The sequence below is a fragment of the Crinia signifera genome, chromosome 8, assembly GCF_055691185.1.
Source record: "Crinia signifera chromosome 8, ASM5569118v1, whole genome shotgun sequence".
NCBI lineage: Eukaryota > Metazoa > Chordata > Amphibia > Anura > Myobatrachidae > Crinia > Crinia signifera.
Window position 1 is genome coordinate 147,887,573 of NC_139224.1, and position 24,898 is coordinate 147,912,470.

The following is a 24,898-nucleotide window of genomic DNA, read 5'->3' on the forward strand; positions in this document are numbered from 1 at the left end:
CATTGTTGGGGGGATCCTCAGGACCGAAGATGAGAACCACTGGTCTAAATAATAGCCAAGAGTTATTTGAAAAAAATAACCTAAATAAAATCCCCCCATGTATAAGACATACAGAATGATAACATTAATTTCCTTTGGTCCCTGGAAGCGGTGTTCTTTGTAGCAATATAGCAAGTAACATGTACATTAGCACGGGAGCCATAAGGACGATCAGAGAAGGAGGATAACAGATTGCATTCATTTGTGCAGGCACCAGGCTATATAAATGGTATACGTAGGAGCTGGTCCAAGGCCGGAGGATCCAGGTGTTGCGGGCCCAGGAATGGGAACAATCTCATTGGCTCCTATGAATGATGCGACTTTCTGTTGGCTTTTGGGTTTAGAGCATTTCTGTACATGTTCTTGTAGATTTTCTCCATGCTCTCTTCAAATATGACCCTGTGACTCTTCCCTCTGTACGCAGCTGCCTTATTGCTCCAGAACTCACCATTGTCCAAGTGAACAGATTTATCCTGTGAGAACGAGCGGCTGTGGAAGAAAAGGGAGAAAGATGAAGTCTTTGCCTGAACGAACCGCAACAACTACAAGGTGCTCCAAAGAGAAGCCTCATGCAAACTGTGATGTCATTTCTATACATTGTGCCTGAGCCTCAGACCCTACAGCAGGGCTGGCCAAACTGGTCCGTGAGAGCTACCAACAAGTTACTTAGCTCATGCACAGGTGCAGCCAATCCTAATACCCCTTTCACACCAGCCTAAATAACCCGGGGTTTGCACAAATACCCAGGTTTGTAGGCGTGTAAACGCTCCCATTTGAAATAACCCAGGTCACAAGACCCGGCATTTCAACCAGGGTTGAACACTGGTTCAACCCAACTCGCTGTGCAGTGTAAATGGGTAACCTGGGTTGATGCGACCCTAGACCTGTCTCTCAGCACCAGGTCTGGAACCGCCTCCGGTGACCTCACTCGCTCAGCATCATGCCTGGTGGGGATGGCGATGTAAAAGGTGTCACAAGCCATGTTGCAACCAGGTACGAAATCCCGGGTGCTACACATCTTGTAAATAGGGTATAACCGTCACATTTTCAAACATGCTGCATTCATTCCTAACAAACACATTCTACTCATCCGCAGTTAGCCTGGGAAACATGAACTCTTGGTAGATCTCGCGGACCGGTTTTGGTCACAACCGCCCTACAGTATATCAGAGACCACATTTTGCAGGATTATCAACCCTGATTGGGTGACTGTCAGAAGACTCAGCAACAGGGGTCAGTGTATGTTCCCTCCACAGGCACGGTTAGGAATCACATGGTGTTTGCTGTGGGCTGTAGAGGAGACTTAGAGTCACAAAATTCAGAAATGTATTATCAGCTCGTAATTCAATTATATTTCACTGACTGGATAACCAAACACATGTTTGCAGTGTTATTACCAATTAACCCCAATCTGAAGTTGAAGTCTAAAACTTGCAGCTAATATTCGGAGCAAAATGTATCCTGTGGCATTTGCGGTTCCTCATTCCAGGATCCCCACTCGTCACTCTGTTTTTTAATACCGTCATATTTAAACACTACTTAAATAGTTGACAATTGCTGCTAGGGGTTCGCCATCATTAAAACAGTTAAAATGTATGTACGTGCTGTGGGTGGTATTCTATTGGCCAAGGTAATTTGCTGCACAAAAAAGGTCAGTTCTGACTATCCAAGTAGAAGCTGTTTGTTTCATGCGGCAAATTACCAAAAGCACACGGAATCAGTGAAAATCGGTGGACCCTTGGGTTTTCACAGCACCTATCTCGTAAAACAAAAAAACAAAAAAGGTAACTTGCTGGGATTTGGTTTCATCTGCTTGAGGAAGGTGAAACAAAATCTTCGATAAACCCAGGCATTGGGGCTGATAGGAACCGGTCCAGGCAAGCTAATTAGCTGTGACTAATTGGATATTGGCCTTCAAGCTTGAATGCGCTCAAGACAGTTCTTACTTGGGGAAATGTGCTTAAACTGGTTTGCATGTGTGTAATGAATTGCTTGCATACGGTAGAATACATTTCATGTTCTCAAAGTTATCTCAATCAAAACTTCCCAAGCTGAGCATTTCTATTGTGTATATGGGAACCCATTTGCCATCTGCCCATTAAACAAACAAAAACTTTTTTTTAGGGGTGTATGTTGTGCTCAATAAACCATAGATAGAAAGCAGCGTCACATTCGGAGAGAAACATCTCCTCTCAAAGCAGACCGATAGATATGGAAAATCGTGCGCAAATATGTGTCGCTAACACCATAGGAAGAGGTGTATATATATATATATATATATATATATATATATATATATATATATATATATATATATATATATATATATATATATATATATATATATAGTGGTGCCATAAACCTTATACAGGAGGTTAAAACCATAGTGAGTGGTCTCCACAGAATTGCAAATAAAAACCACAAAAAATGTACTAAAGGTGCGTACACACGGGGGCGATTTTGTCCAAAATCGCGGGAAATATTGCCCGCAATGGGAGTGTGCACCGGCGATATATCGCCGGGTGCGCGCTCCCATTTTTGCCCCTGTGGTGATCGCTGGTCGCAGGAACATGCTCCTGCTAACAGCTGATTACCACTGCCGGGCTCCCCCCGGCAGTTTCTTTTTCATCAGCGACCATCTCTGGTCGCTGATGAACAGGAGAAACTGAGCAATATATTGCTCAGCCATATATGGCTGAGCAATATATCTCCCCCGTGTGTACACAGCATAAAATAAATACAATACAAAATGAGATAGTGATGGGGATGGACCCTTGCATTCTTTCTCACCCAGAATTGGTGGTGCGCTGGGCTTATGTGCATGAAGCATAAAAAAATAGTGGTTTGGCACCACCGCAGATGACTTAAAGGATGAAAGGGTACCAAGAGGAGATGTTTGGGCAGTGATGGCTAACCTTGATACTCCAGCTGTTGTCGAACTACACATCCCAGCATGCCCTGCTACAGTTTTACTATTATTACTATGTGTAGTTCAACAACAGCTGGAGTGTCAAGGTTAGTCATCACTGTGTTAGGGTATAGGTGATCGACAATGTCTAAGTCGACCACTATTGGTCAACACCAAAAAAGGGTTGACACACCATAGGCTGACACTACCAATAGCTCGACAGCCAATATTTTATTCCCACTCCATGCTCACTCGGATAGTAAAATATGAAAAAACACCATTTTAAAAGAAAAAATTATGTAAAAAACCTCATGTCGACCTTTTGATTGTCGACCATAAGCTTGTGTCGACCTTTTGACAGTGTCAACCTAGGGTATTATCGACGGTTAGTGATCACCCTAGACCTGGTCTATCTACTGACTGTATACCATGGAGATAGCCCCTCAGTTCAACATTGCGACGTCCACACAGACACGTTTCGGGATTATAAATCCTCCATCAGAAGGGGATCCGCCTCTACCTCCCCTATAATAAAAGTCCTGCCTGTGTCTACTCACAGTGTACTAGGATCTAACAGCAGGATGGACATTGGCCCGACCATAACATGTCTGCAACCACTGCGTGTATTACCAGTACACTATACATGTACTGCTCAGGAAGACGGTTTTAGGAGACATTTACAGTATATATATATATTTAGTCTTCAAACAAAAGCACATACCAATGTTGGCTGAAGTGTGTTGGTGGTCTTAGCAGGTAACTGATCTCTCGCTGCATCCGTAGAGCAAATATCTGCAGTCTCCAGCCCCCAAGTTATAAAATACATTTTTACTACCAGTGGATTTAATTAAAAGGAGCTGTTACCTAAATAGACTGAACACGCAGGAATTGCTCTCTGAGGAGCATAAATGTACTGTCCCATTACACGAGAAGTGTGCCCACAGGCAGAATGACTAGATAAAGAGGGAACACGGCGGAGATTCTCTGTCTCCTGCACTGCGCCGTTCTAGCTTGTGACAGGAAACAGACAGGTACTGGGCTACTGCTCTCTGCAGTCACACGGGAGACAAGGTTTGGGAACTAACAGGTTACAGGGGTAAATTAGGAAACCAGTAGCTTGGTTCAGGTGCGCCGCCGCCTTTCTCCCCGCTTCGAACGGCATGGCGACATTGTAAATCATTGAGGTTGTTTGCAGTCGGGGTTTGCGCTTGTGCACAAGTGGAAACCCTGACCACCAGGGCAGGGGCCGAATGAAACGCAATCGTCCCCTATGAGTAGATAGCCTCCGCCCAGACAAATAAAAAACCCACCCTGTGTAAATTTGCTAGTGAATTCACAATTTATCCCTAACTGGCATCAACTCCGCAAACAGAACAGTACATAGAAAGATGAACATACACTGACCACAAATCAGGATTACAATACTGATGGTAAATTGAGACAAATGGAATGAGCGCACTAATCTAGTGTTCATTCTTGCACCCGCCATCTTTGAAAAAGCATGCAGTTCCTCTTCCCTACCTGGGGTGTCGCTGTCTGCTGTAGTGCTTCTAGCACAGTGAGGTCTGTATATCAGCACTGATGTGCAAACCAGCCCTGTGCTAGAAACACCACAGCAGACAGCAACACCCCAGGGATGGAAGAGGAACTGCATGGGTTTTCAAAGATGGCGGGTGCTAAAATGAACACTATAATCTAATACACAATCTAATAGGAAACAAGGGGTTGATACAGGTGCATGTTCTCAGCAAGGAATACCACCATGTAATAATTAATTAATTATATTATTCAAAATCTCTAAAAAAAAAAAATATGTATGGGAGTTAAAAAAAGGTGACAGGCACACAAGACCCTGCAGCTTGATTAACAGGAAAGTGTAATGACTCTCGGCAAGTGACAGTACCCAGTGAGTACTCACCTGTGCTGCAGCTGTCCTGTGCTAGGGAACTCTCCATGTGATGTGTTACCTCTGTGAGGCTCCTCCCATGATGTACACTTGTCCTACACAAGCAAAATAAAAGGTTATAAATAAATAAAATATTCCCTTCAATCAAATACATGCTCAGAATCTGGTTTAAATGGGAATCTCTGAATTGTACAACTGGCCTTAATTGTGCCAACAAACGCAGTGATTCTGTCCACAAGGAACATAAAGACATTGATCCAGGTCAAGACTTATTTAGCAACCATCAGATGCCGGTATATACAGTATGAAGCTGTCCGGTGCCGGTATATACAGTAAGAAGCCGGTATATATACCATCAGATGCCGGTATATACAGTAAGAAGTTTCTTCATAACAGCCAATGTGTACAGCACACAACTTAACCAAGTGACAGAACTCATTTCTGACAGCTCAACCTAAGAACTGTATATAGCAATGGGTTTCTAACTTGGTTCTCAGGTCCCCACACAGTTTACGTTTTTGAGGGCCGGATGACTCACCAGCAGTCGGGATTCAGACGGTCGTTTATCCGACATCGGAATCCACGGCCCCCACAGAGGGAGAACAGAATAGGTCGCCAGCCCAGCGAGCCACTGAGCCCACAGCATGGCTCAAACTCCCCCCCCCCCAAGGGGTTTGAATTAGCTCGTCCCCCCTGTCAGGCTTCTGTCAGTTGGCATTCCAAAATCGGAGAAAAGACAGTTGGAATCCCGACTGTAGGAGGGTTATTCCATATCCACGTTTGCCGGTGCACGGCATATTACCAACTGTCACATTTCTAAAAACCCAAAGGTGACCTAGAAACCGTGACCTGTGTGGGGTCCTGAGGGCCGAATTTGAGAATCTGTGGCTTACAGTGTACCCAGCATAAGACCGCCATTATGCAATCAGAAGCTTATGGCATGGTTAGTCAGACGTGGGTACAGTTAGACTAAAAATAAAGGATAATAAAATAATTCTAATAACCGCTGGTAAATTCAAAGGCAGCACAAAGGTTCCCATCCCTGAATGTGTCACTGTGTATACTGCCCGCTCTGCACTATTCCCCTGGTCGGGTTTGTGAACAGTTTGCAGTTCACAATGACACATCAACGGGGCCTGTAACTGTGCGCTGACATCTGTTATCACATTGGGTCCAGCTATGTTACTGTCCAGAGAACACAGCCTGACTCATCCTCATCATTGTAGTTATGCTGCTAAGACGAGCGCTCCATGTTTAATCACTGACAGTAAATCAAGTAATTGCATAATTACCTAATTACATATTCAAATTAAGAGTAAATGTCACATCTTGTGTTACACTGGACCAGAGAGAGAGAGAGAATGTTAACCAGAGTTGTCTTCTATGTAAAGTACAGATCACCTGCAGGATAATCCCATTAAATGCCCTTTGTGTCTCCATAGCAAAGATGAGCATTAATTAGCTTTCTATGACAGGCTGCACATGTGTCATTAAACTCTACTTAGAAATTAATTAATTAATATCAGCGGTGATTGGTAAATTAACTTTTTTTTTTGGTGTCTAAATGGTTACCCACAGCTGTAGTTGTAACCGGAGATTTATTACGGTCATCGTGGCCTTAAGGCCATCAGGCCATTACGGTCATGTGGTAAGATTACTTTTAAAAGGACAATGCTGTGGTTACTGTGTCAGGGTGACGGCTGTGAGGACGGAACAGCAGCTGTTTGCAAAACAATAAAGCTTCAACTTCTACAATTTATGTTGAGATAGAAAAAAAGGCGGAAAATAAGAACAATTAATATTACAGTTACGACCAAACAATTTTAGCTTTACAGAACCGTAGACTGTTGGTTCTCGGAACGGGGGGGGGGGGGCTTTGTGGGAGATTGGCAAATCGCTGCACTGTACATTGTGGACGCTTCATCGAACTCTTGAACATACAAGTTCAGTAAAGAATTTGTGTTACTGTCTAAAGAGCCCCCCAAAATTCCAGGAGAGGAGGCAACTATGTGCCTAAGGACTATTAATGGTCAGGAGACATGGCAGTTTATCCAGAACCTGATGGAATTAAAGTTCTTTAAATGTCACTTCTCAGCAAATCTGGCATATTAGTTGCTCTCTCCATGTACATCTGTAACACGTGAACGGAACCTAACACATCAAGACAATATTGTGCAAGGTCCCCCATACAGTATATCTAGTTATGGGATGGGAACCATGTCCACCATTAGGTCGACAGGTCATTAGGTCGACAGCCAAAAGGTCGACATGGGGGTTTCTCTGTTTATTCTCCCACCATGCCCTAGTGGATGGTAGGGCATGAAATACTGCCTGTTGGCACAGGTCGGGTCCAAAAACAGTCAAAAATCCCATGTCGACCTACTGACTGTCGATCTAGACCATGTCAACCTTATGCTTGTGTCGACCTAGAACCATGTCGACCTGTCCTGATGTAGACCTCATGGTGTCGACCTAATGATTGTCAACCAACTTGCTGTAGACTAAATGACCGTATCCCCTAGTTATTGCTACATGCAGTATAAACAGGAATGGTGAGTGCTGAAATAGTAGGAAGATACGTCCTTCTAGGTCTTCCTAGTGCGATCTCTTACCATCAACTACAGCCATTCCCGCACTGGGAACGCCCTACCGCATCTGATCTTGGAAGCTAAAGAGGGCTGGGTCCGGCCAGTGCTGAGATGAGAGAGCACCCAGGAAGACCTGGTGCTGTAGGCCACATGGGGGAGTAACTCACTGTATGTGGGAACCTACCTAATGTGGTATTGGACTCGGCAGCTCCCTCTTCCCCACTACCCACCGGTGAGCGGCCGCTGGCTGTGTCCAATCAATCCTACCCCCTGCCCTTCTCAGGGCTGGCCGTAAAGCGCTCGTCTAGACATGCAGCGCTGCAGCCTAAACTGTCACAGCGCTGACCCCGACCTGTACCGCTCAAGTACTGTATGTGTGCCCTTTGTATAAATACACTTTATATGTGTGTTAGTGTGCCCCTGATATACTGTATTTCTGTGTCAGACTTCCATAGTGTGGAAGGATGTAGCAGACCCCCCTTGCTCCATTAAAATGTGCTCCAGCTGGCTCCAGGCAGTGCATCCCCCTCTATGAACACCCATCTCTCTTTCTCTCCCTAACACCCTCTTTGTCTTTTAAATCCTATTACTCCCCCCCCCCCCCCTCCAACACACACACACACACACACAAGGGGCATAGTATTGACAAGTAAGGGGAGGGAGGGGGCCTTCAAGATTTTGCTATCACCCGAGGATTAATATCCAGCATGCTCTCTGGTGAGAACACTGGCCCTGACAGATCGCGGTGTGATTGAGGGATCATGCTCAAGCATTCTGAGTGATCTAGCATTGACCAGAATGCTTCAGCGTCACTATGTCAGTAGGCCCCTTAACACAGGGATTTATTTGGTGTGAAAGGGACAGTTCGGTAATAATTTTGGCTTAGGGGTGCCTTGAAAAAGTCATGGAGACCCAAAGGGTGCCTTGGACTGAAAAAGTTTGGAAACCACTGCCCTATATCTTTCTACTAATAGGGAGTGTCACTTGAGACATATACCCTGGTGCTGACTACCCCCCCCCTCCATAGACACACATACATACATTATATATATATATATATATATATATATATATATATATATATATATATATATATATATATATATACACACACACATACACACACACATACACACAAAACAGTGAGAACTCACCACATATCCACGCACACAAAAAAAAGCAGTATATTTTTTCTTTACAATGTTATCCATATTAAAAGTAATTCTCTCAGCGGCCCTATCCCCCCATCTTCCTCAGCAGGCACAGTAGCACAATGCAGTATATACGGCGCACACACACCACCGGAATCCCACATCATACCATCCCGTTCCCTCCTGGCTCCTTAAATACCCATTAAATAAGCCAAAACAGGCTCGGACCCCGTGAGCCATGGGTCTTCAACATATGGCCCTCCAGATGTTGTGAAACTACATGTTCCAACATGCATTGCCACATTTTTTTCCTATAAGAGCATGCCAAAAAACCTCAGGGCATGCTGGGACATGTAGTTCCACAACATCTAGAGGGCCACAGGTTGAAGACCTGTGCCATAAGCGTTATCTTGCCTTACTCTGCTCCAACGGCTAAATGTAATAGGGTGTGAGGATCAGAAAGTGAGAGATTTTAGGAGAGTTTTTCCTTCTTTTTTTTTTTTAAAGCGGCAATCATTTACATTGCAAGATCAACCTGGCCGACGCTTTAAAAAAAAAAAAAAAATGGGAAAACTCTCCTAAAATCTCTCACTTCCTGATTCTCATTCTAATTTTCATCTGGAATCCCATCATGCAAATTATCCCCTGTCCTTCATACATGCTCCTGGGATTGACAGGGAGTTTTAATAATAATAATAAAAAAAATGAGCGAGAGAAAAAAAAACCTGCAATGTGGAGTAATGAGCCACAAATTGATGAATATTTTTAATTAAACGTTGCTGAATTGAGAGAAGGAAGGAAAATTCCTGTGGGTTATAAATTTCAGATAATCTTCGGAGGCCTTGGGAATCGCTGGTGCTTGCCATTCACCGCTCATGCCTTTAAACTCCCATGGCAGCAGAACATTTGTAAAACTGAACATCAGAATCAAATTTCAAAGCTCAGCGAGCTTTCATGCTAATATGTTCTTGTTCGACATCTGATCATTTGTACTGGTTAGCTGTAATTACCAGGCTCTCTCAGCATACTCGGCTTTTTTTATGTAGGAGCTTTAAAGCCCCTGCCTCGTGTCGCTGGCCCCCCCCAAAAATAACCATTTCCACAAAACGAACAGTTACTGCGTTAAGATTTAGATTATAGACGCCACAAAGAGTAATGATGTGCTGTAACTCGCAGTAAGAGATATCAGTGTTACTCTATGACAACACACTGTTAGTAGCTGTCAGAGACCGAAAACTTTTATTCTTTGCACCTTTTAGTAACATAACCATTTATATTTTAAAGCGGATCTCTTGATATAATATACAATAGCAATGGTTAAACTGTCAATTTGTCCTTGTATTGATACGGTTTCCTTACTTGTTTAATTACCCCTTCCACCCCATGAAAACCCCCCTGCTGTGGTGCATACATGTGTCAGGAGGAGAAGCGTCCAGGACAAAACTCGTCTGAAATCAAGACTGTTGAGATCAAGATTATTCTGGCACCTCCCTCATATCTATTTACAAGATCAATCCCGGGCGAATTTTTCGGCAAGCTCAAAAAGCGTCATAATTCGCCCTATTCAAGCCCAGTGCATCCGTGAAAAAATGCAGAAATCTGCGAAATTGCCGCAAATTCATGTAGTTTTGGCCTTTTGCCCATTCCGAATCGCCTCCCTTTCCCCCAAAAAAAGTGAAACCGCATCGGTGAAAATGGACTCAAGAACGGGCAAAACGGTCTGTGATTGAATACTAATCAGCGAATTATTGCCGATTTTTCGTCTGGACAGGAAATTCGGCCAGGTTTGAATTCTCCACCGGCTGAGGTTGTGCAAGATTTAACAAAATCTGTATTGAATTGGCAGCTATACCAATCTCATATAAGAATGGTACTGCTGTATGAGATCCGGCCTACTTATTGGACCTGGACTGGTCAGGAGATCCTCTTACCATTGCTGATCCCAAGCCTTGGCTTCCAGGAGGATTCAGTCATGGCCCCAGGATGGTGTAACCTACTTGTAGCATTTAAAAAAAAAAAAAATTGTAGTGGGGAATGGTCACTCGAACAGTGGTGCTTTTGGCCAACCTTCATGCTTCCCTGGGCGTACCTGAGACTACATACAGTGAGAGGGCCAGAAGAGGATTGGGTGTGGATCAATATTGACTTGTGAACCAATACGAAGTCTTGCTGGCCTTACATTTTTGGGGTTTAACGCAGTCTTATAAGATACATTTTAGTGGAATAAAAAAGTTCCACTAAAAAAGTTCCATGAGGTGCGTGCATAAATAACATCACTTCCATACTTCAATCAAGTAAAGCCATACGCCAATAAAACTTACAAACTGCAACTTCTGCTGCGGACTGTGGGTCCTTAACAAGCTTCTGACTCGTGAGTGGATTTCCTCCCAGTTTGCCGAAGATCGGTGATCGGACGTGAACCTAGAAGGATCACATATAAGCACAAATCACAATCTTACTGGAAGAAATGGTGGATAAACCAACAGTATACACAGTATAAACAGAGGATCATATTTAATGAACCAAATTCATAGTAAGTTAATGAAGGCTTAACTAACTAAATGAAACCCAATTTCTAGTTATTGTGCATAATTGCAATATTATAGATTATCCCCTGACAAATGATAACATAAATCATTCCAGGTCCTACAATGACAGCAGCTGACGGGCACCTAAAGTGCTTGTGTTTTATACAAGCCACAAGTCCTAATAAAAGCTGTTTAAGACACAATTTATTAGAGGAAACCACTATTTTGGGTATAAGTAAAACAAAACAATTCAAATGGGTTCTGTGACATCAGTATTAAAAAAAAATAGAGATAAAGTACCTTTGACAAAACTTCCCCTCAATATCTGCAGTTCTATTACAACATTTTATTGAAACCTATGTCAGATCTCTGACGTACCCACTGTACTATGGGTGCTCCAGTGCCTAGACTTGTGGGCTCCTTGTAATCAGACACTGCCAGGCAGGTGGGCAGAACACCAACTGGTTCCAGCAATGGAGTATATGGGCGCATGTGGCCGCTCTACTTGTAAATGGTCCTCAGCCAAATGTGCGGTCACTGCTCTCCAAGAGAAGCTCCTTAGTTGGTTCCGCTAAAAGTTGTGAAGGGTAGTCTTTTTTTTTTTTTACATTATATTAAGTGACACCCTTTTATCAGCCTAATTTATATCCAGGAGGATCACATGTTCCTCTGCTACACTGATACTGTGTAATAGTTGTTACATTCCAGTAGATCTATGCTATAGGTGGTATGAGCAGCCTAAGAACACCCCCCCCCCCCCCGTACAAGGGGTAGCAGAGTGAAAAATCAAAATTATACATGTGTGTATTATCTATCTATCTATCTATCTATCTACAGGTTGAGTATCCCTTATCCGAAATGCTCGGGACCACAAGCATTTTGGATAAGGGATTTTTTCGGTTTTTGGAATATTTTTTTCCCATACTCACCTGGTCCTCCGACGTCCTTCAGCATCCTCTTCGGCGGCATCTCCCATACCAGGGGTGCATCGCACAATGCAACGCTGGGACCGGAGATGACGCTGAATAGGATCCCAGAGGGCCACCGTGGACTTCTGAGACGAGGAAAGTATGAAAAAAATAGGAGGTTTGGTGGAAAAAACAAAACTACATTTTCTGAAAAACCACGGTTTTCAGAATATTTCGTTTTTTGAAATACACAGATAATGGAGACCACACCTGTATACACACACACACACACACACACACACACACACACACACAAGGGATACACCGTAGGTAACAAACTTACAAAAGTGTTGTGACTGCCAAACAGGTAGTTAATTACTTAAATAAAATGGTCTCCTCAGACCTGGCTGGCACTTAGTCTCTGCCTCTGGTAAATCGCACTTTCCTCAGGTTTACAGCTGGACACTGACAAATCCTCTTGTATTGTGGCTTCCAGACATACATGCTTTGGTTGATAAATGGAAACTTCTGCTTCCCAACAACTTCCCTTGGGCTGATGAGAGGACACAAACTAACAGAGGCTTACTCAGAATGAATATGTTATATTACATGGATATAGGACCTAGGTATAGAGGAGAAATAAGTAAACCTGTACATGATAAAGTGTAATGGGGCATACGCATGTAGCGAGTAAGGAATTTTCGAAATTCCCTAAATTGCTCCGTGTGTAGGGGCCATTGCGATAATCGTTATTACCCGGCGATTAATATCCAGCATGCTAGATAAATCTAGTAAATCACCGGGCAGGGCCAGTGTTCCCTGACAGATACTTCAGCACACAGCGCTGACACACCACTGTGTGCTGGGTGATCTTGCAATCTATAGGACTTGCTGGATATCTTGTAAGAATGGCAAAGTCATGTGACCAGTAGAAACCGGTTCACATACTGTAGAACGCTTCACAAAAGATTGGTCTGACTCCGTATCTTTAGAGATCAGAAAAAAAAATATTTGCAACCGTGAAAGGAGCTGCATTCCTTTTTTCCATGGCAACAGTAAACAGCTCCTACCCACAGTATCGCCCAGACCTGCTGCAAACGGACAAAACATGGAATCAGATGTGTTATTTACATTTTTGTTGGAGAATTGGTTCTCATAGGGATCAATGTTCCTTAGAGAGAAAACTTATAACTTTTTAAAGTATAGCTCACCAGCTCTCACAAGCTTTCAAAATGAACGCACATGCAATGTTTCATGCATGACTGCAGGTGAAGCCACATGTGCGCATTGCTCACCACTGTGCAGGCCGTGCAGAGTCTCCTGGAAGCACTTGTGTGTGACAGGGCAGGTTCGATTCCCCTGTAATGTATCACTTGCAGGAGTGGCTGCTGTGCTTTTCTAGCTGGAAAAGCGCAGCATTCAATTGCTGCAATGTGACACCATCCTTAAAAGACACTTGAGCGTGTTGAAGAGGCTAGATGCAGAGAATGACGGCAGATACAGCAGTCAGCCTGCTGCCTCAACGCTGGTTGCTACTGAAATACAGCCAGAGTCACTGACTTCGGTTCACAGGAGCTTGGCTTCGCTCCAGCCTCTCCTCTTGGTGCATGTATACAGTAATAGGTTTGATGTGCGGGAATGCTGCTCGGAACCAGCTAGCAATGTCCTCCGTCGGCATGCAGGATGTTGCGGATGATGCGCAGAAGCGTACATTGTCATCGACAAAGTGCACACCCACGTACTAGACAATTTATAGATTCTGGTGTTCCGACCCATCGGAATTGGCAAAGTCTATACAATATTGTCAAGTGTGTACCTAGCATTAGAAAGACATTTTCACTTGGTAAGGTAGTGAGTAAGGTATTGAGGTGGGATACAGGGAGGAGAGCCAAAATCATTGACGGTTTATGACGAATACTTTTCCATCGATGTGGGAGAACAGATGGTTTCCCGCCATTGATGGCACAGCAGAACTAATTTTTTTTCTCTCCCCCACCCAAAGTGCCGGGACACGGAGCATAGCACCCAAACAACCCTGAGAACCCCGCCCCCATGTTCTGATTGGCCCACGGCCAGTCAGTCAAAAAAAATGTAACATTAGTTATAAGGACTGTTTCTGTTACGTGTGACATTAAGCGCTAGAATTTGTTTCCTCACAAGGGCTCCCATTAAACACGGCTTTCCTCCAAAGTGCACAAGGACCATTTATTTATTATCAGTTTCTTATATAGCGCACACATATTCCGCAGCGCTTTACAGAGAATATTTGAACATTCACATCAGTTCCTGCCCCAGTGGAGCTTACAATCTATATTCCCTACCACATGTACACACGCACACAGACATTCTAGGGTTAATTTGTTGGGAGCCAATTAGTCTACCAGTATATTTTTGGATTGTGGGAGGTAACTGGAGTACCCAGAGGAAACCCACGCAAGTACGGGGAGAATATACAAACTCTGCACAGTTAGGGCCATGGTGGGAATAGAACCCATGACCTCACTGCTGTGAGGCAGTAATGCTAACCACTACACTGTCCGTACTGCACCTGTCGTACTGACCATGCAAAGTCCACCTCGTATTATAGCATATAGTAGCCTATGACTTCATCCCCTTGATGAAGTCCTAGCCTAGGATGAAACGCGTTGGCACCTATTGCATATTGATGCTTCCCTCAATGGACAGATAAGCTTGATATTAAATTCATTATTGTACATGTGCATCTTTGCCGTTGTTTTTAAAAATCGTTTTTTAATTTAAAAAAATGATTATTACATTACCAATTAATCCATCTCTCCTAACAGGGTTCCTGAGAAGCTCACAATTCAGTGTAAACAATGAACAGTGTGGAATTATAAGCTTTGCATTTGGAGAGAAACGACAGTCCTATGACATTTCCTAAGAAAGCCACTAGGGTGCGCTGTAACCTAACTAATGAAGATGTAAGATCAGCGTCCACTAGTTTAGGACTAGCAACATCTCAAAATTCTAAATAAGCAGCTTATAAACATATAATCATACTATTTATAATTGCTCACATTTCTTACATTTGTGAAAGATATTTATTGCAGTGCAAAAAGGAAACCATCACATTACAGCATGATGAACATTATATATATTTGCACACCTCGAAAAAGGAGCTTGTTGCTCTGAAACGTCTGATTTCTATAAAGTTTTTTTACCAAGTTTGTAGGAGTGTCGCTGTTAGTATGTAGATTCCACCAGATAAACTGAGCCGGAGGGCACCAGCGTGATTATTATTCATTGCCTCCGGAGTGCCATTCCTTGTTGGCACAGGTTAAAAAAAATAGCAAGCAAAGTGGGGGATTATAGGGGGTGGCCATGAAGTGCTCCTGGAGCGGCCAGGCAAAATCATTATTACCTATTCATGGTAAAAAGAATACACATAATGCACTGTGGTATATTAAGCACACTTGCCAAAGAGGTGTGACATGAAAGTAACGGTCACATGACCCGGAAGAAGCCAGGAGAATATCACCAGTGGGTTACCAGGCTAAAACGCAGACCTTGTGACAGGTCACCATTTATACCCAACCTGTCCAAGACGCCTATATTTCAGAAGGAAATTCGCGATCAAGAAATGACTATAAATCGACACAAATAATGCATATTGAGAAAGTATGGCTGCAAAAACAGAACCCCATTAAATGTAGCTTTAAATTGCCTCAAAATGACATATTAACAGAAAGTGGAAAGACAAGTCATCAGAAAAGGAGCAGTTACACGCAGTATGGAAACATGGCCGCTGTATTCATGACTGCTGAAAGAGCCATATGCTCTGGGACTATCTGCGAGACTCTGGCAATATTGAGAAACTTCCTGAACGCTCTGAACCTTCTGCAGTCACTTTATTCCTCACTAACTGAAAGGACACCTCGCACATCCAACCCTTTGGTGATCCAGTGCCTAGGTCGATGGTGAACAGGTCATTTCAAGGCTATTTGGTTAACGCCTGCAGTGCCAGAACTGTTACAGTAAAATCTTCCCCATTTACCTTTGCTTTACTATATAGCCTCTGGCAGGCCTGTCACCCATTCACAGACCCCTCTCTGGCAGCTCAGTACTACAGGTTGCACCTAGTGGTGTGGCACTGCGACTGCAGGTGGAATGACACATGTCCCTTGTACAATGCAGGGCAGGCTACCTTCAGCTGCTTCTAGGTTTTACTTGCAAAATCTCCATGAAATGATTACTAAATTTAGGGAGCGTCAGACAATCGTGTTTTACTTCTGAGAAAGTAGAACTGTAATCATTCCACGATGCCGATCATTATAAGGATGATTTACCTCCGCACTCACTGGTGTCACCCTGCAGTGCGGATGCAGATAAACAGACCAAGGGGCAGCACAAACGCTTTTGCATACCTAGTGTGAGTGTGGCCTACATTTCTCATTTCCATAACCGCCATAAAATGGTTCCCCAAGTAACTTCTCTCACAACACATTACAGGGTTATAAATAAAAGCTGCCTCTGCTTCCCGAAGCCGTCGGAAGAACTTCTGCCCTGTATTACAATGAGTCAAGTCTCCAGCTCGCTGAGGTGTCACTTCTGGGCTGTCTTCTGCCTACCATTCAGCTCAGAGATTTCCCAGTCCTGCTTGGCTCACTGCTACCTACGAGGCCGAGTGACTGTATTCCCCCGCACCATTACAGATCCTGTCCTCAGAACATGTAATTAATGGGAGTGATGGCTAGAAGCAGGATGAGGTAAGTGTCAATGCTCTGGGATCACGGGGGAAATTTATCTGACTTTCCACCGGAATGTTCAACCTTCATACTCCATTAATTCATACAGTATAAGAGGTGATTAATAATCAGGCAAACAACAATTACAAGGACATTTCAACATCTGTAGCATCCAGGCTCATCGGGTGGTATGGTGGCACAGTATTAGAACAGCTGCCGTGGAACCCTACCTCCAGGAAAGATCAACTTGGTTACAGTGCCGCTGAATAAGGGCATTTTATACCAACACAAACTGAGGGGTAGATGTATGAAGCGGTGATAAGGGAGGAGAAGTCAGCCAGAGAAGTGGCCCGTGGCAACCAATCAGCACTGAAGTAACAGCTATAATTTGCATAATATAAAATTATAGAGCATCTGATTGGTTGCCATGGGATACATCTCCTCTGGCTCACTTCTCATGGCTTATTACTGCTTCATACATCTACCCCGGAATGAGAAGGTCCCCATTGAGCACCAGAAATGACTGTTGCAAAGATAATGCACAGTTTCGAAGAGTAGCGGTCTTGGGGCCTGATTCCGGTTCACTTGTAAAAGCAAGTGAATTCTAATGGACAAAACCATGTGAATTGCAGGTGGGGCAGATGTAACATGTAAGAGTAATGCTCTTGTTACTCAGGATGACTGGGGAATTCATGCAGCTAAAGAGAGTGAAGCGGTGTCGCCACTGGCTCCAGCACATACACCCTTCTTTACCCCGACACTGCACATTGCTGCCCTTGCTTACTCAACCGCATGTCAATAAAGCTGCGGCTGGGATGCTCTGCAGAATGAGACATGTACGTGCAGAGCACCATATGCCTAGATCACTCTCCATCGGAGATGTACGTTGGATATTGAGTTTACATACGTCACTGAATCAGTTAACCCCTTAGTGTAGGGCTACCAAGGAGTTGAAATAATCTGTGAAACAGTCACATGACAAGAGGTTATATACAGCTACACATGTATGTCTTATTTAAAGCCGGCCTGGTCTCCGGCACCAAATACAAAGCCGTACAGTATGATCGACTAGCGCAGGTTCTAGTGCACAAAATATTTCCATGCACATGCTTCCGATTTAACAGAACAAGCCTTAATTTGCATACATTAAGACCGAAATAGCACCGATAGAGTTTTATTGCCCAGAGATAAACCAATTGTGCGAGCGTGTCAGCATCATAACACCAGAATGCCTCTCCTTTGTGTCTCTGTTGTTGGGATTTTACTGTTATGTCAAAAGGAGAATGGAGAGGAGGAAGGTGGGGAAGGGGGAACACATTTCATTAGGAGAACCGTTTGCTCAGACGATAAAAAAAAAAAAAATACGCTTTTTAGCGGTATTCATTGTCATACTTTCAATTTTCTTTAGCCTCGGCAAACACTCTGCTGCTACACCAGTTTAAATTGTTTATTGATTTCAATAGATTGTATAAACACTTAGGAATTATTGCTCAGCGACCTGAAAAAAAAAAAAAAGGCAGATCAATGGAAGACCTTCTCATAATTCATTTCAAAGATGCGCTGTCAAGTGTGATCAACTGCCCCCCCCCCCCCCTCTCTGGTGCGGCGGTAAAAGCACGCACCGCCTCTGTTTGCGTAATGATAAAGGCAGTACAAAAAGAGAAAAAGACGAAATAATCTTCTCGCTCAACAGCCAGATTTCTTGATTAGCTAAAGTGACAATAGGAAGACTCTCCGAGGGATTAAAAGCTGGTTACTACAAGCTAAGACGCAAAGAAAAAAAATGCATAGAATGGTTCACGCTCTGGCGGTTTAACACACGTTACAAAGGCCTGTCTCAAATGTCAAACAATTATCTGTTTAAGACAAAGACATGTTGGCAACATCTGCCGGGACTGCTGCAAGCGCGGGGAGAAGGAGAAAGGGAAAAAAAATGTAAACGCGCGTAATCTTTGCAAATGTATCACTAAACTTTTTGTGCGATCCCAAAGGATAGGCGTATTTGTGAGGGATGTTAGGAGATCATGGGCTGTGCTGGCTTCTGAGGTTTAGTGTGCACACTGTGCGGAAACGACTTACAAGGACAAAGTATCACAGGAGAGAAATCAATAGTTGTATAGTCGGAGCGGGGAGGGAGAGAGCTTCCAAAGGAATCTACATGGAAACAACAGAAAACAGACGATCCGATAAGAAAACACCAATAATTATAATGATGAAATAGTACAAGGGCTGCAGTGGGACCGCATCAACTTCTGGGGGAAGGGGGGGAGGGCGCGGCTTAGAAATGCAGAATTCACCCGATACCTACTATTTTTATGTTAGGTTATCAGTCTTACTGCAGGTCCTTACAGGCCCAATTCTGGTGAGGGCAGAGATATGGTAAATATTAGACAACAAGATCAGCCGACTGCTAACAGCAGCACAGAACATTTCAGAAGACAAATGTGCTAATTTTGCACGCAGTACAACTTTTTTGCGATGTGTGATTAAGTGAACACAGGGATGCGACACAATTGTCTGAAAAGTTGCATGGGGGAAGCCCCCTGCCTAAATGGTTTGGTCTAACCTCAGCCAAAGCCTGTGAGTTTTACAGCAAGCCTCCTATCTCTTTAGGTTGGGGATTTGGGATAATCATTTGGGTTCCACCGAAATGGGGTACGGTAACCTACTAAAGAGTTTGTCCAGCACTTGGAGAGAGCAGAAGACATCCCTTCCAAACTTCCAACTTAATCATGACCAAGTATACTGTGTGCGACTGACTCTGTATACAGAACAGAATTTGTATTTGAAAAAAATTGTGCACAGACCTGATCGCATGGCTGGAAATTTGTATTCCATCCAAGCAACTAGTTGGATGGTTGGAGGAAAGTCGGTCTGATGTATGGCCAGCATAAGTCTATACCTTTATGTTAATGCCAGTGTCAGCCCCTGTATGATCACCGTCAGAGTATGGCCTCCAATGTGAGTCAACGGAGTTCGCTACTAGTTATGCAATGTTCCAACAAAATGCCTATCGCAAGCCCATCAGACAGTCGTGCTCTCAACAGCCACATCCCAGTCACTGCCCAGGTAGGCCAAACACATTTCTAAGACTGTATGTCTCAATCGAGGCAGCGACTCTGGGACTAATTCATGTTTGTATGCAAATGGTATTGCAAATTCCTAGGCTACGGATCTCCTGTTAGCAATTCTGTAGATGCGCTCAACAAAGCCATCGTATTCTCAATTGCAAAAGGGTACACAGTCACAGCTTATACACAAAAATTAGGAACGCGTCTATGGATTGCTGATTGGACGTATCAGTAGCAGCCCATGTTGCAGCTGACAGCAGAAAACCAGCAAGAAAATCACGTGTCACTTCAGCATTTTTCCAACCACTCCCCGTATATACATCACCAAATGGTCACTTCTGGTCAATTACTGTTCCATAAAATCCACACTGCGAGCGAAATCGCAGCCGCACCTTGAAGTTTGTGCACTGCGGACCAAACAGATGCGCACTCTGCCAACAATCACTTTGTTGCGTAATAATTGGCCACTGTGTGGCCAATGAATTAGGCCCCTAGTGTGTAAACACTGTGGGACACAAAAGCCATTTGCACTGCATGCAAATCAGGCCATATGTGGTCATTATGTGGAATGTGCCGGCATTTACAGCTTATCTGTTTTTGAGAAGTATGTGTGCAAACAAGACAGAAGCGGCAGGGATTGAATTTCTCCTATTTCAGACAGGAGAAATAGCGGCGGGCACCTATTCAATACTGTAGTTTCCGACAGCATTGAAGAGGCAGCTCGACAGAAGGGATCCGACTTTAAAACCAGTAGGGGCTGTTCTCGACAATTCACGGATGTTTTTGCAAACGCCCCCTTTTCGCCACTCGACAGGTGGAACATTGAATTCAGCCTGCCGAGCAGAACGAAAATGGTGTAGGATTCTGACTGTCGGAACGTTCCAACAGTCGGAATCCAGAATTGAATAACCGCCATAAATGTAAAGTACCTGACAAGGGGGAACAGGGGCATTTTTTTTTTTGTTTGTTTAAACCGGGTACGCCTAAAAATTAGCAAAAATCATATAAATAAATTCTACCTGGCAGACAGTACTGCAATAGGCCCATTCAGTATGCTCATCACTGAGCAATATTACTGCTTCATTACTCAGCGCTCCTCGCTGTTACATGGTGCCAGCGGTGGGAACGGAAGAGAATTTGCATAATATCTGGACTCATTCTCATATTAGTCTCACCACTGGGCAGGGAAAAGGTGGGTGGGGGGGATTGGGGAGGGGGGGGGGATAATGCTTTAGCAGTAGGGAGTATAAATACATTGGTCCCTGGCGACAGGTGCTCTGTAAGGAACAAGTCCTGGCACGGCAGGCATTGCTGTCTCTTACTGCTCCCAGCTGTGACTGACAGCTAGCATCATGCAGCATAAAAAGGCTCAGATAGGAAACTCTGCTTGAGAAAATCTAAGTGCTCAGCAACTTTGTATATTGAACAATCAGGGAACAATTCTGCTGACTATCTGCTCCAGTTTTAGATCGGCCAGCATTCCTGAGATGGAGATATGAAATCAGAACAACACACCGAGATTGATTTGTTCGCAAGGTCATACAGCTTCAAGGAATACAACACAGTCACCCCGTTTTATTATTAGATATATATAGATATATATATATTGTATTAGGTGTTACCTTTCTCTAAGAGATGACCGGTTTAGGACAGGACTGGACGGATGTCTCAGCACTGATGCAGGAGCTGAGCGAGATAGTGATGGTGAAGCTTTGTCTGGTGACTTCAGTGCGCTGCCATCTAGTCTGTCCAAGGACGTCTGAAGGTCATCGATATACAGCTTTCTCGAATCCTACAGGCAAGCATAAAATAAGCCAATTTTAGAATTGTGTTTACTTTTGGTAATAGTTGATATATACAGAGGTGTCCTCCTGCATAGCCTTATCGTGGCGCAAAACCACCTGCACAAGTGAGATGGAAAGTTCTTTGCAACTCTGGAATGTAAACTCCTTGGAGCAGGGCCCTCTTCCTTCCTGTTCTCACAGCCCTCTTCTCTTGCACTATAAATACAGCTTTCTCCTACTCAGCTGCCGTCTTTAACTACATCTCTTCTACCTCATAATCGCTCATCTCTAACTATGACAACCAGCCGCTAGTATTATGCAGGCAACTCCTTTGCTTCCCTACATTTCAGCTGCATTGTGTACCGAGAATGCCGCTAATGGTTACCGGTGCTCTGTTCTCAATTAGGGGGGTATGCAATGATTGTCGTCCTCCCGCAGCCATCCGACGGGGGAGATGGCTGTGGGGCCCTATTCAATGCTGTCTTCCCCGACAGCATTGAACAGGGGTTCTCACAAGCTGTCGGGCTTGGTCTGCCGAGAAAAGACGGAAATAGGCGAGCTCCCGGCCGGAGCTCGTCTATTTCCGCTCGCGGCCACGCCCCTTTCTCGCCGATCGGCGGCCGGGACATTGAATCAAGTCGAGCAAAGCGAGAACGGGACAGGGGCACAGAAAAAAGGTCACCAGGGTCAAAAGGCAACCCAAGCATTAGGCTGACATTGGGAAGGTCGACAGTGAACATGTCGACATGGATTTTTCACGGTTTCTCGGAGCTAAACAGCATGAACGCGTTCCATTCAAAAGTGCAGAATATGGCGGGCTCATTGATGTGCAATGTATGAAGAACATATTCTGCAGATTATACAATGAAATACGGAGAGGACATCACCCGGCAATCTGCTCATTTATATACACTGGCCTATGTGCACTTGTACACATGGCAACTCACTGCCAGTAGCGTGAGGTCTGGTACCTGGTCTATGTCTCCGGGGTATATCCTGCCTGCTCTGCATAACTGAACAGGCTCTGCAGCACCTATTCATACAGGAACCGGGTAGCAGTCAATTTACCGCATGCGGAAATAGCGCCCGTCGCCTATTCAATGCTGCTGTTTCCTACAGCATTAAAGGCATAGTCCGACAAAACAGATTCAACAAGTCGGATTTGTTTGGTCAGAAACGGACGCGGATTGTCAAATTCATGGCCATTTTTCAACAATCTATTTTTACCGATCTCCCAGTTTCCAACACTCGACGGGCGGAACTTTGAATTCCGGCTGTCCAATTACAGTTGAACTGAGCGGAAACGGCCCGGGAATCCGACCGTCGGACTTTTCGACAGTCAGAATCCTGCATTGAATAACCCCTCTTAGGACCTTATTCAGGTCCATTCGCAAGTTCCCCTTGTTTGCACGGGGACCGATGATTTTTTATTGCATGCATGCGCTTGTTGCACGTGGCCACGGCAAACTCACTGTTCATCGGGGCCATATGGGAATGCTGGGCGTTCTCATGATAATGAGGCATGATGGACAGGTGGGGGGCGGGCAGCTGACATCACCTGCTCGCCTACTTCCAACCTTACATATGCATGAGCCTTCGCCATCAAGTGCTGCACCTGGGTCATAGCCGGGATCAAGATCAAGATCCCGGATAAAACCTGGCATTGCGAACTGAAAGTGTTATGCTGCTTTAACACCGCAAAACCTGCTTAGACCAGGTATATAAAACGTTTTTTAAAACGGGTCAGAACAAGTTTAACCCCTTTCACATCGCATGTAAATACCTGGTCTAAAGCAGGTTTGCGGTGTGAAAGCAGCTTCGGATGTCCGGTAGATGCGTTGGGCAGTGACCTCTTGGAGCCTTTAGAGAGGGGATCAGGAGCACCAGAGCCCGCACCTAGACTGCCAGCAGGAGCTCCCCACTGCAGGAAGGAAGGAGAGCTGCAGGACCCTGCAAGGGTAAGGTTAGGGTCTGACAGTCTGACAGTGAGCAGTAACTGATCTGCTCTGAGCCAACGCAGTGCATATTTAATGAGCCGGCTCATTAAATATGCACTGTGCTGGGGACCAATGGTGTTCACTCCTGCCTGGGTACCGTTTCAGACAGCCGGCTCATTAATAATGCACTGCGCTGGGGACCAATGGTGTTCACTCTTGCCTGGGTACCGTTACAGACTGCAAAAAAAAAAAAACGGGTCTGAAACGTGTCGGACCCTGCTTTTTTACCATTTCCCAAAAACTTTTTTTTTTGTGCGGTCTGAAAGGTGCATTATAGGCGTCTCTTTTCCAGATGGGAGTCTGTGTTTTCCAGGTTTTCTTGTATTCCCCTGGGTGAAAGAGTTTTCCAGGTACAGTAACTGGTGTGTGTATTTTTATAATTTCGAGTTAAAGAAATACAACTTTTTTCTAATACCCCCCCCCCCCCAAAAAAAAAATAAACTCTATACAGTAAATAACCTTTAAATTACAAACATTAGGACAATACAGAAATATAAGTTTGTGCTGATAGTTGCGCATGGAAAGCAAAGCCCCAAAAATGTAAATCTCAGTCTAGTCCATGTTTGGCTTACATACCATGTCCCTCTTTAAATACCTACAGCAGAGAAAATATAATCAGAGGCAAAGAAAAAAAATCATTGCTGTTCAGGCTGTGCCTGAGCACGAAGAATGTAAATTATGAGGAAAGTAATTTAGACTTCTATGTACTGATGAAAACAAAAATCCATTAATCAACCTTCATCAGCACATTGTTATCGATATCTGGCGTTCTGCTACTCGTGGAAAAAACAGATCTGCATCAGCAAGTTACCGCCACGTATTATGTGTATTTGTTTATTCCGAGAATTTCCTAGGTGGCGAGTTCATTCTGAACACGTCTTCCGTTTAATTTCAAAGCTGTGCTGTGTTTTCTGCTGCTAATAAAGGTAGATTTCAATCTCGACTTAGTTTGCTGGGAAGCGCAGCGAGCTCTGGGCCATCCGGGGAGTGATGAATTAAAGACCAACCATTGCTGTCTCGCAGCGCCCAAAAGTTCCTGCTGTTAATAATGCTTTTTTTCTCCCCCCCTTCAAACAAATCAATTTTAATTAAAATCTCTATGATAAAACAGTCGTGAATCATCAGGACAGTCCAAGGAAAGTAAATTATATGGAGCTTTCATGGTAAAAAAAAAAAGGAAAAATAGAGCAGAGACTAAGCCGAGGTTATCGTTACCGGTGAGAAGCTGGAGGCAGAGAGACAAGGAAATTCGAATTTAAAGTTATGGCGTCTTCTCCATGCTGGAATAGCACCAGGTCTAGAAAACCTGGTT

At 44.1% G+C, this 24,898-nt stretch overlaps 1 protein-coding gene across 1 annotated transcript in view; it reads right to left on the minus strand.

Annotated features, from left to right (window-relative positions):
- Nucleotides 1-219: 219 nt before the first annotated feature.
- SPATA6 (spermatogenesis associated 6) overlaps nucleotides 220-24,898 on the minus strand; it is a 35,166-nt gene continuing 10,487 nt past the window's right edge. The window contains exons 5-8 of the mRNA XM_083157361.1: nucleotides 21,428-21,597; nucleotides 10,914-11,013; nucleotides 4,866-4,948; nucleotides 220-528 (exon numbers count right to left, since the gene is read on the minus strand). Of these exons, the coding sequence (XP_083013487.1) occupies nucleotides 345-528; nucleotides 4,866-4,948; nucleotides 10,914-11,013; nucleotides 21,428-21,597 (537 nt within the window). The 3' untranslated portion in view covers nucleotides 220-344. The remainder of the gene's footprint in view (nucleotides 529-4,865; nucleotides 4,949-10,913; nucleotides 11,014-21,427; nucleotides 21,598-24,898) is intronic.